Here is a 12,326-nt window from a genome sequence, read left to right on the forward strand (position 1 = left end):
GCAATATTGTACCAGAGGTATGTCTACTTTCACTAAAGTGTACTTTGTCCAAGCACATGTCAGGAAGTCCCTCTGCTTGTGTGACATGGTTAACTCCCTCAGTAGCACATATGAGGGAATGGAGGGAGACCAGTCTGGTGTGTTTCTTCTCTGTTCTCCTGATAGAAACACAGGAAAGGCTGGTTTGTGTGGAGAACGGGTTCCTACTGAAAGGCTGCATTCAGCCCAGTCGCTCCACCCAACAATCCTCTGCTCTTTAAACACATGGGCATAGGGAGTCCATAGGGAGTCCATACACTCTCAATGCGGGGAAATAACGCATAGAGAATTAATTGAATAAATGAATCCCTCAATTAAATCAGATACAAGGCCAGGGGGAGGAAAGAGCACCCAAAGGCAGCTCCAGCTCCTCACTCTTCTTCTCTGAAGAGCTGCTCGTGCATGTAAGCTAACACGGAGGCTCGTGGCCTTCCCTGCCCGTCAGCAGGGCTGCCGCAGCGCTCCCCGCCAATCACGAACGAGTTCGCCGTCGCGTGGGTGTGGTTGCCGTGACAACGCCGCGCCCCCTTCGACATCTTTCAGGAAACGAAATCCAGGAACTCGGAGGGAGGCGTTTAGCAGGCGGACGAGAAAAGCGGCCGAGTTTGAACCCTTTGAATGTTGCGGACGGCATTACGGGTCCCAGAAGATGCTTATTAAAGAATTGTAAGTAATGTTGACTTTGAATATTATTAATAGGAGCCCTAAAACGACCCCCCGCGCCTCTCAGGAAAGAGTTAGCTGTAGTTAGTTAGGAGGCGATGGGCGGCGTCAGCGTGAACTTGACTCACTGCTGCTCTGCCTGCTGAGCTGGACCAAACACTCTCTGTAATGTGATATAATCTCGGGTATGAGTTTTTTGTTGTGGCTAATATCTAATTAGATATAAAATGCAAATGACCGACTGAGCGTTTATCTGGCGTGCTTGCTCTAACTTTAAAAATGCTACCTTAGCTTAGCATAACCAGCCATTTATAATGTACAAGCAAACAGCAGCTCGCTCACATTGCTGCTGCTGCTGCTGCTGCTGCTGCTGCTGCTGATAATCTGACTTGACCTCACCTCGTCTGATCTGATCTGATCTGATCTGATCTCTAAGGTATACTACAGGTAAAAGATCAGCATGTCTATATGGTTGATGCTTTATTTAGCTGGTGCTAGCTAGCTAACGTTACTGGCTGTGATGTGTGTCACATGCTCCTACTCTCTAAGTCACGCGTCTGGTTTACTGTAACCTTACTGTTAATAAACCTCCAATGAATTACCAGTTTCACACATAATTTACCAGTTTCAGTACATAATTACAACGATTAAACTGTCATTGTATAGAGGAATATTTTTTTTTGCTATTCTGCATAGCAGTTTCTTTGTGGCTGCTATCAATTCAGATGTTAAATGCTGATAAACTTGATTTTATTGTGTCTGTCTTTCCTCCTGCTCCGCTTGGAAACTTAATAAGTGCTAGTTTAGTTTAGCATAGCCAGACATGTCTAATGTATAGGCAAACAGCAGCTGGTTCACACCACTTCCTCTGATCTGATCTGATCTGATCTGATGATTAAACTACCTTTACATACTCAGGGGGGTCGTGATAGTACGACACGGTGCAGATGTTCTTCTGTTTGTGTATATGTGATGTTACAGCTACTAAATGTGATTGTCACATGCTCCTATACTTAAGTCACGTGTCTAAATTGATGTAATGTTATAGCCAACATAAGGCTCAGGGTAGGACACGACCACAACTGTGATTGTACAGAGTGTTCCCATTCTGCACGCTGGCACAATCTGTCGTCATATTAAAGCTTTAGGCTAGATAACAGTATATGAGTTATTGTTATTTTAGGTAGATTAGACTTCAGAAGATGCTTAGTGCTGATTGACCTTTGGTCCTTATGTTTTCTGAGATTTCCTGGAACAAATCCTAAGAAATCACATTTAACTAAAACAATAGAACATCTGCAGTCGATTACAGTTGAACTGTTCAAAAGGATAAAATGGGTCAATGTCCACCCAATGTATGACTAATCACGTTAGACCCATCAGAACAGGTTCTGTGACATTTTGTCTATCATACTGTGTGTAGTTGTTGGACGTGAATATCTTGAATCAACAGGCTGCTTTTTAAACTCAGTCCAGGCCAAAAGCATGGCTCCCTGCCTGAAATGTGATATCAAGCCTTGAAAGGACATCACAGCACAATTTGTGTAGTTAGGCCTATATTTACTTCTGTTTGTTGGATTAGAGATAAGGTAGGGAAACTTGTGTCCCTGTTGGATGGTTAGTAATGGAAACACTTCTCTCTTCCAGCCGAGTTGTCCTTCCTATTTCCGTTGAAGAGGTAAGTGCTCAGTCACCTCACCCCCCCCAAAAGACCTTTAGCCTTCTTGTGTACTTCCCTTTAGCTTTGCAGTAAAGCAGGAGAGCCAACAGAAAGTGTCTCTTTAGCAGAAACTAGTCTGGTAAATTACAAGGCACGAGATAAGTGGCATTAAGGAATCAGATTTACCCAAGACCGTGCTTATCACACCTTATTCAGAATCCCTTCACCTCAATTTTCACCTGATCTGGTAACGTGTCTCCTCCTAGATCTTCTTTCTGGGCAGTGCATTTGAAATTAGATCCCTTACATAGCCAACCTGACAATCTTGATATGTAGCATTTGTTAAAGTAGGTTGGGTAATTAGTGTTCATAGCTTTTTAGTGACTTTGCTCACAAAGGCCTCACTGCCGACATGGCAAACTCATTTGAATAGTATCATTTGACTTATTAGGCTGTGGGAGCAGTTATTAAATATGCTAACGTGTAGCTAGGGATGTTCACATGTTTGGGCTTGGCAGATGAAACTGCACTGTTTAGTTAGGTTGTGTGTGTTCTGGCCCCTCCCAAGTGTGGCGTCTTGGGCTGGGCCCTCTGAAGGCTATATGACTATTTGTAACTCAAGCCCAGAGTCAAGCAACCTGCAATAATGAAATCAATTACTTAATCATTCTTTACAACGATGAATTGCCTTGTAAATAATTAACATTTATATCCAGTGTTTGAACCCATGTTGGGTAGAGTACTTGTAGAGCCAGGTGGTATATTGCATAAACTGGTATACACTCTTTAAAAAATGAAGGTGTTGAAGAGGGTAGAACAGAGGTTATATTCACAAAAGCTTTCCCAAACTTAAGAAGAAAGATAAGATGGACACTAAAGTTCAGACGTTGTCAAATATTCTCATAAAAAGTCATACTTTTTTATGATTTCATTGAGACTTTTCATTGTTTTCTTATTTAGGCTTTATGTCTGTTATGCTGCATTTTACAGCTTATTATAACATTTTTCATTTTTCAATATTCAGCCGAATCAGACTAAGCGTTCAAACATTTTAAATCCAATTAAATGTCTAAAGAGCTGTAAAGCAGTGGAACTGCGTTCTCTGGAATGATGCATGGTGCTCCATTCAGTACTTTGGGATAAGTTGGGGAGTGGGCATGAGGTGGGGTGGTGATCATCCAACATTCTGACCTCACGAACGCTCTTGCAATCGAATCCTCACAGCAATCCTCTAGAATCTAGTAGACAGCCTTCCCTGGAAAGTTGAGTCAGTTACTTGAGTTACAAAAAAAGCAGGATAAATCCTTGATTTCAGAAGTAACGATGAATGAGCAGGTGTCCCTATACTTTTGCCCATATAGTGTATTATGTGATACTGTGAAAATAACAGTGACAATTTAATAAATATGAATTTTCAGTGTCACTCAGTGCTGTGTGTTCAGAAAATAACTACCATTATAGCTAAGCATTATGTGAAATATGTCTATAAATTAGGGTACTTAACATTTTCAGTAAGGTTAAGGCAGTTACCTCATTGTGTGCCCAGTGCAAGGCTGCTGTGGGTTGAAAATATGTCAACTGCTTGGATTTTATGCAGACCTTAAGCTCAGCTCATTAGTCGGTTTCCTGGAAGTGATGCTTTGACATCCAGATAGTAGGATCTGTGCAAGATCACTGTTAACCAAATGCACACAAAGACCATTAATCTCTTCTGCTAATGGGAGGTTTCTTTAGACCAGGGCTGTAATTTATCTACCCACTATATTTGGTTCCATAAAGAACCATGTTTGTAGCAGAGATAGGAATAGAGTGAAGAACCTGTCTAAAGAACCATGGCCATTTTATGGTTCTCCACACTCTCTCTATATCTCTATAATATCACTATTAATAGCATGGTTCTTTATGGAACCAAAAGTGCTTCTTCTATGGCATCGCTCAAAGAACCATTTGAAGCACCTTATTTTTTTAAGAGTGTAGAAGGAGAGCGTTTAATTGGTGCACACATAACTCTTGTTGGTTCCCCTTGTACTATTGCTCATCTTTTTCATGTGCAATTTTTGTCATCCTCTAACCATTCATCAGTGGTCAGTTTTGACCACAGTACCACTTTGGCTCACGCTGGCTCAGTTTTTAATTGGTAGACTGTTCTCCACCTGTTAAGGCATGTTAAATCCCAGTAACACTGCTGCCTGATTCACTCGTAGCACAGCAGCAGATGGGCTAAGTAGGTGTATCCCTTCAGTGAGTAGGTGTACCTGATAAATAACCAGTGACTTTAGGTGTAGTATAGGTTTATGTAATAGCTATTAATGTACAGTACCATGCAAACATTTGCTCAGTAAAATACCAATATACAGGTAGCATTCATACAAAAAGTAGATTTTTCATCACTGTGTTTATTAATACATCCCCAAAGCTCTTCCTATAAGAATCTAGTATTATTTATGGTCATTATCCAACACCTGGTTTGGTAAATCAGTGCTTAATGATGGTAAATCATCCATGTGCTGGCTCGGGGCGTCTAGGAGAAACCTGGCCAAGTTTTGTTCTTCAAACTAGTCCACAGGATCTCTTCTTTCAAAATGGGAAATTTGTGTGAATTTTTATTTTTTATTATTTTTTTTATTTCTTTTTTTATATTTTTTAACTGTATTTATGTTTACCTATGTCTGCTTCAATGTGATCTCTTATTGTTGAGAGTAATAGTTTTAAATATGGTGCCTATAACATCTGAGTTTGTAGTATGACTTGATTTGATAAACATGCTGCATTTTTTGTGCTCAGTGCTTTGAAACACAGAACTACATGACTTAGTTTAAAGGTTCTCTGTGCTGCTCTGTAGTACCAAGTAGGCCAGCTGTACTCCGTAGCTGAGGCCAGTAAAAATGAGACCGGGGGAGGAGAAGGGGTGGAGGTGCTAAAGAATGAACCCTATGAGAAGGAGGATGGGGAAAAGGGACAGTACACACACAAGATCTACCACTTGCAGAGGTAAGTACATTCAGATCATAGCAGAAACTCATAACATATAATATAGTGACACTGTAGAAGGTGAAAAAAATAATGAAATCATGACATTATCAAATAAAATAAAAAAAACTAAAAACAATGGAGTTACAGAGTTTGATATGATGGCAGCAAAATGTATGAATCTGCATTTATACCTAATGTGCTTACTTACACACTTTGCGCATTCTCTCATTCTCTCTGTTTTGTAGTAAAGTACCGACATTTGTGCGAATGCTGGCTCCATCTAGTGCTCTAAATATCCATGAAAAGGCCTGGAATGCTTACCCGTACTGTCGCACAGGTAAGTCTCACCAATATGTTTATAATGAAATCTTCTAGACGAGTAGTTTGAATAATCGCATACACACTCTTAAAATATAATAAAGATGCTTTAAATGGTTCTTTGAGCAATGCCATAGCAGAACCACGTTTGGTTCTATAAAGACCCAATTTTGTAATAGAGACATGTGAGCGTGAAGAATCTTTTAAATTGGCATCAAATGATGATTCTTTAGACCTTTAGACCAAATGTTCTTTACACTCACAAACCTATGGCACCACTCAAAGAACCATTTGAAGCAATTTAGAGTGTATTTAGAGTGTCTTGTCTTGTCTGAGTGCATCTCGTTGCTGTCAAACCAAAATCTTGTACTCTAACAAGATATATAATATATGCACCCACTTACTCAGACAAGATGGTTTGGTTGTAAACAAAGCAATTACCCTGATAATCATTGTATTTAAAATGCACATGCTACATATTTACATATCTACATTTACAAAACTGCATAGTATAATAATTTCAATTATTTCTTTTCCATGTGCTGTTCTTTGTCCTCATCTATAGTGCTCACAGTAAGTAATATATACTCCTTATTTATCTTGGCTATGGTGTCTCCTAAAAAAAGTTACAAGTGCTTCATATAAATAAATAAAAATGCATATCAGACAGTTCTGGCCCTAAACTGGCCCAACTGTAGTAGCTCACATGCAAACTACTGTGTGAAATGTTTGTAGAGCACTCTCTACAAAAAAGTGCTACAGAAGGTTCTCCGAGCAATGCCGGAAAAGAACCAGTGTTGGTTTTATTAAGAACACTTTTGTAATAGAGTGTAAATGTCCTTTAAAGGCTACAGGAATTTTCTCTTGATGTAAAGGTTCTTCACATTACCACATCTCTATTACAAACATGGTTCTTTTTAGCATCTTTCTGTGTGGGTTCTTTCTTCTGTGGGTTCTTGTGTGGTCTTTTGTAGCACCATTGTTTTTAGGAGAACTGGGCCATGACTTGTTTGCTGTCTAAGGCATATTTGTATGGTGTGAGAGCTTTGGAAAAAGGTAGTAGTTTGCCAGCCCACATAACCATACAGAAAGACCAAAAGTGTGTATTTTTGTGTCAGTCTACTGCACTTGTTTAAGAAAACGAGCTTAAGATGGATGAATGTATGGATTTTACAAAAAGTTTGTGGGTTGTTGAAGTCTTGCTGGCTGAAATGTTATTCGGGTCAAAACCTGTTTTCTCTCTCTCTCTATGTTGTAGAATGAGTACATGAAGGATAATTTTATGATCATGATTGAGACATGGCATAAGCCTGACCTCGGTGACCAGGAAAATGTGAGTTGCAACCAACAGTCTATAACTGTACATTTTTTATATATATATAAATATGGCTTATTGGTTTGTCAATAAACACAACAAAATAATTAGAAAACAATACAGTTTTGCAGTCAAAGGAAATGAGGGCAAAATTTTCAGTAAAAATAAGTAAAGGGAAACCCATATCTAATGTTGTATAAAATAGTTTGTTTATTTATTTTATATATACACATTTATACTCATACAGTCATATTGTGCTTGCAGAGCTGAAGAATACACACAGTAGCCTATTGTCTTGGTGTCCTCTTTCATGTCCATTGTCTTCTGTGCAGGTACATAAACTTGATCCTGAAACGTGGAAGAAGGTTGAGGTTGTTTACATTGATATTGCAGACAAGAGTCAAGTAGATGCTAAGGTGAGCAAATAGACGTTTGCTGCTTTTCCTGAAGATTCAGGCTGAGTGCCTGACGATGGGTCTGGATTGCTCTTGGATTGCTCTTGTCCCGCTCTTGTCACAGTAATGCAGAATCTGGCTGGCCATTTATTTTTCTTTTTTTTTTTTTGAGCTAGTGTTTGGCTATTCGGTCTTAATAGACTTTCAAGTGCAGAGAACAGCTGATACTGTAAAAATAGGTATCAGGAGAAGATTTGGTTAAGCTTGTGCTAAATTGGCATATGTCTTTGAATGCATCATCCTAAATGTCTTATTTATTAAGAACATCAGTATAAATTATATACTTTAGTTGTTTTTAATAGAAATTCTTAATGCACTACACTCGTAAAAAGGTGTTAAAAGTTCTTCACACTTGCAACTCTTTTACAAAAATGCTTCTTTATGGAACCGAAATCAGTTATTCTATGGAATTGCTTGAATACCTTTTTGTAGTGCTCAGAATATCAGAAAATTGTGAAAGATTAATAATTTAATTCAAAAATGTGAACTGTCCATTTTTCTTTTCATTACATTTAATGTGACATTTCAGTATCAACATTTGTGTTCATATATGTTGATGCTCTTTGCTTATCAGTTATTATAATTTATTTAAAACAATTCATTACTCTTAAATATTGATTATAGATTCCTGCTATTCATCAGGTAACAGCCATAATATGAATATAAAATGACACTTTACTTTTTGAATAAAACTATAAAAATGTGATAACGAATGAACTTTTTCATGATATTCAATTTTTTTGAGATGTACTTCGTATTCCAAAGCTTTGCTTGGTGTAACCAAACTCCAGCTCTAGCTATAATCTTAACTCTGGAGAAACTCCTCTACTGCAACTGTATTTGGATGTCATAATCCGAATCCTAACCAACAAAAAGTGGTGATGATCTCAAGACAGTTTGAATTTTACCTGACTTTGGTAAGCTCTAGAGAAGCATCAAACCCATCGTGACCCATTTTTGTAAAGAAATTTCCTGGGAATCCCTCCTCATTTATCATAATTCTGATAAGTAACAAATCCTTCATGAGTTAAATTCCGTGCATTAGAACCTATTTAGGCTTGTGGTGTTCCAGGACCTGAGGTGAACACCTCTAATCTGTGGCTTGCACTTTGCAAAGTCTCTCTACAAAAATGTCTGTATCTTTAGGCTCTTGCAGATACAATGTTGAAAATGATGTAAGAAATACATGTAAGCAGATGTAGATCATGTTAACATCTGTCATACCATATTGGGCCCAGGGCCCCCCAAAGCATCTTAGTATTAAGATCCTCTTAACTGATAGCAAAGTGTTCAATGTGATACCATTGGCCATGTTATCTTGTGTAAAGAGGCTTTTGTAGAACTGAGCACAGTGTTTAAAGGTTTAGAATGGTGTCTTTATCACCTCTATGTAGCCATGATGCATTATGCTGTAAGACACACTAATACAGTAAAGTGCTTCCAGTAAATGTATGTTTCAGAAATGTTTTGCAGACACTCCAGATATTCTTGCAATTCAATTTGAATCATATTATGGAGGCAGGCCAGTGTAACATAAGGATTCTTGGCCCAGGACTCTTATTGGCATTGCATGGTATGTTTGTCCAGATGGATAATTGAACCCCTGTCTGCTGAAAGGAGAGCAGTGGTGTTACCAACCGTGCTGTATCAACCACTATAATAATGATACATCAACAATCTAATTTCGATGTTTAAATATTAAAACCACCGTCTTGTTTCTACTCTTATTTTCCCTAATATCAGCTCCAGCTCATATAGGATAACATTGTAGTTCTGTAATTACAGACTTTAGTCCGTCTGTTTCTCTGCATAGTTTATTAGCCTTCACCCTTATTCACCCTGTTTGTCAATGGTCAGGACCCCACCTGACCACCACAGAGGAGGAGGTGGTGGTTTTAATAAATTGGCTGGTCGTCGTACATTGAAAATGTAAAAGTTACTAATTACAAGTCGACCAGCTGGAGGCCAACTGACCTTTACATTCTGTTTTCCCCTTACAGGACTATAAACCAGAGGAGGATCCAGCCACATTTAAGTCTGTAAAGACTGGAAGGGGACCTTTAGGGCCTGAATGGAGAGTATGTATGATATACCTTAAAGTTTCAGCTTTGAACTAAGCTGTGCTGTCTAAAGATATAAGTGTTTATGTACACCAGAGGTCTAACCCAGCTTAATTCACCTGTTTATTTCCCCCTAAAAAGAAAGAGCTTCCTCAGAAGACGGACTGTCCTCACATGTGTGCCTATAAGCTTGTCACTGTCAAGTTCAAGTGGTTTGGCCTGCAGAACAAAGTGGAGGGCTTTATCCACAAGGTACAGAGTGTTTGTTTTGGTTTGTCATTATTGTATAAAAAATAGCTTTCATTGAGTTCTTGCTATTGAAGGTTCTGTCTGCTTCAATTTCCAGCAAGAGAAGCGTCTGTTTACCAACTTCCACAGGCAGCTCTTCTGTTGGTTGGATAGATGGATTGGTTTGACAATGGAAGACATTCGACGGATGGAAGAGGAGACGCAAAAGGAACTCGATAAGGTATTAAATAATATATCAGCTGTATTAAATAGCTTTTAAGGGTATATCAAATAGCTTTGTTGCTGCTGTACATTATTAAGACATTATAAGACTATATCTTGTAATGTTTATTTTTATTTATTTATTTAATAAATATATGTGGCTTCTGTCTCTTTAAGTAGAGTCCTAAAGGAATACACCATTATTAATAACCTGTAACACACAGAAATTATTATTAAATAGAACCAAGTAATTCATCATGAGCATCCCACAGGTGTCAGCTAATTATTTGGCTCTCTTATTGGATTGGAGATTAGAGTCCTTTCCATTATTTAGTGCCATTGTCCGGTCTAAGACTTTTCCCTTATGCCCTCCATCTGTAGATGCGAGAAAAGGACCCAGTGAAAGGGATGTCTGCCTCAGATGACTAAGGCCCTGCAGCTGGGACTGTGTGAGTACACTGAAGGTTCTAATTACTGACATTTGGTAGAATAATTGCTACTGAGCGCTGCTTCGCTGGCATACAGTGACAACTGCCTGCAGTCATGTTCAACCAGCTACGTTATTGCATAGTCAGTGTAGGCGTCTTGGAGATTCTGGATACTTTGGAAAGTTATATACACAAAGAGAATTCATTTTTATTGGTATGCAAGTCCTAATGTTTGTCCTAACCATTTTTTCATTCATTCACACAGTTTTGTCAACGTTTCTCTTGTAGGATAAAGCAACACAGTATAGCTTTATTTATAATGTTTTTTATGGATAATTCTGAATTAACAACAGCAATATGCAATTTTTTATTTGTCAGATTTCTTTTAATGCTCTTAGTAGAAGTTCACCCTTGTATAGTTTTATTGGGAGGTTCCAGAGCATTTAAGATATTCGTAGTGTCAGATCAGGTTAGTCTTAAGGCTCATTTATGCTTAATGCTAAATATAGATACGGACAGAGCTTTCTGCCAGTGCTTTGCCTTTATTTAGTCCGTATTTGTGCATGTTTTCTAAAGGTTACAGACGGAACAGAGCTGTACTACTGTAAACCTTGAGGACAGTGTAGCCAATAGTTAAAGCAAAACACAACCCCTGCCATATGGACTGGCCTGGGATTCTATCCTCTGATCATAGTTGCAGTGCCTAAGGTCATGATTGTTTTTGTCAGAATGTTTTACCTCTCTGCTGCTCTCTAGTGGATATGCTGTTTAACATCATGCCATTGTAAAGGATGCATATAAGTATGTGGGCCGTGAAAAACGTCTTCATTTTCATACGAAACGGGAGTATAAATGAGCCTTTTAGTCACCCACTGTTGAGCATACTTAACTTTCTTGTATATCGAATATTTTTCTTTCTTTTTATATTTTAGATGTTGTCCAACCAGCAGCAGTATTGTTTGTCCCAGACAGTGGTGTTAGAGAGTTTCGCTCTCCTACTCTTTACGGTCCAGTCCAGTATGGTGCCTCTCTCAACTCCTCCCACACCACGGAGGACTTGCAGGCTGCAAAACCCTCCCACAGATGATTCTTACACTAATCAACAACCTATAATTTTGTCACTTGTTCTGAATGGTTTTTATATATATATATATATATTTATATATTTTATATATATATATATATCATATATATATATATGTAATTTACTGCTGTTTATTTTGAAAAATTATTTTTGACCACATGTTTCCCTGTTATTTTTGTTACCAAACAGACTGATAGTTTTTGTGGTTGTTATATATATATTTTTTACACTTAAAATGTATTACACAATTTGCATCATCACTGACAAACAAAAACATAACACTTGGCACAGGTTTTCACTTTTGTTCTTTTTTTTTTTTTTTTTTTTTTTTTTTTTTTTTTTAATCCTCCACTGATTAGTTCCATTCACTGCTTTCAGCTGCATTCACTCCATTGTGTTTTCCTAAGCTGCCTTAAGGGTGACGAAGCCTAGTTACCCTGAGCATGTCTGGATAGGTGGTCTCCATGGGCTTAGACCCAAGCCAGCTCCTAACCACCACTTTTTTTTACATATCTGAAAACACTGGGTCTAAGCAGTATGGTGTAGCTGTGTTTACATGAATTAATGTCAACCTGATTAATTATGCATTAATGATCTGTAGGAATTGAAAATGGGGAATCTTTAGTTTTAGGGTGAATGTGGCTTATTTTTAATGGTAAAGCCATGTCCTGGCTGGGATAATTATGAATTGGGTGTTTGTTTGGAACCGTGTACTTTGCCTTTCACAGGGTATTTTACAGTTTTGTCACATGTTCTGTTCTGGGATAAAGCAACACTGTATGTGTTTACTTGGCTGATAATGTTCTACCCTTCTCCCAATTATTATCATATCATATTACCAGATTTGAAATGGTTAAAATAAAAAAGATGAACTTGTATCT

The 12,326-nt window shown here is 38.1% G+C and overlaps 1 protein-coding gene across 1 annotated transcript; it reads left to right on the plus strand.

The window, feature by feature from the left end:
• The first annotated feature begins 598 nt into the window (after window positions 1–598).
• On the plus strand, window positions 599–11,767 carry pitpnaa (phosphatidylinositol transfer protein, alpha a). Its single transcript, XM_072691678.1, has 12 exons — window positions 599–705; window positions 2,350–2,380; window positions 5,205–5,353; window positions 5,581–5,672; window positions 6,219–6,226; window positions 6,912–6,986; window positions 7,301–7,384; window positions 9,424–9,501; window positions 9,625–9,735; window positions 9,830–9,952; window positions 10,315–10,382; window positions 11,294–11,767. Exons 1-11 carry the CDS (start codon window positions 689–691, stop codon window positions 10,360–10,362), a joined length of 816 nt encoding a protein of 271 aa, XP_072547779.1. The 5' UTR covers window positions 599–688; the 3' UTR covers window positions 10,363–10,382; window positions 11,294–11,767.
• Window positions 11,768–12,326: the final 559 nt, after the last annotated feature.

Source organism: Salminus brasiliensis, chromosome 11, assembly GCF_030463535.1.
Source record: "Salminus brasiliensis chromosome 11, fSalBra1.hap2, whole genome shotgun sequence".
Classification (NCBI taxonomy): Eukaryota; Metazoa; Chordata; class Actinopteri; order Characiformes; family Bryconidae; genus Salminus; species Salminus brasiliensis.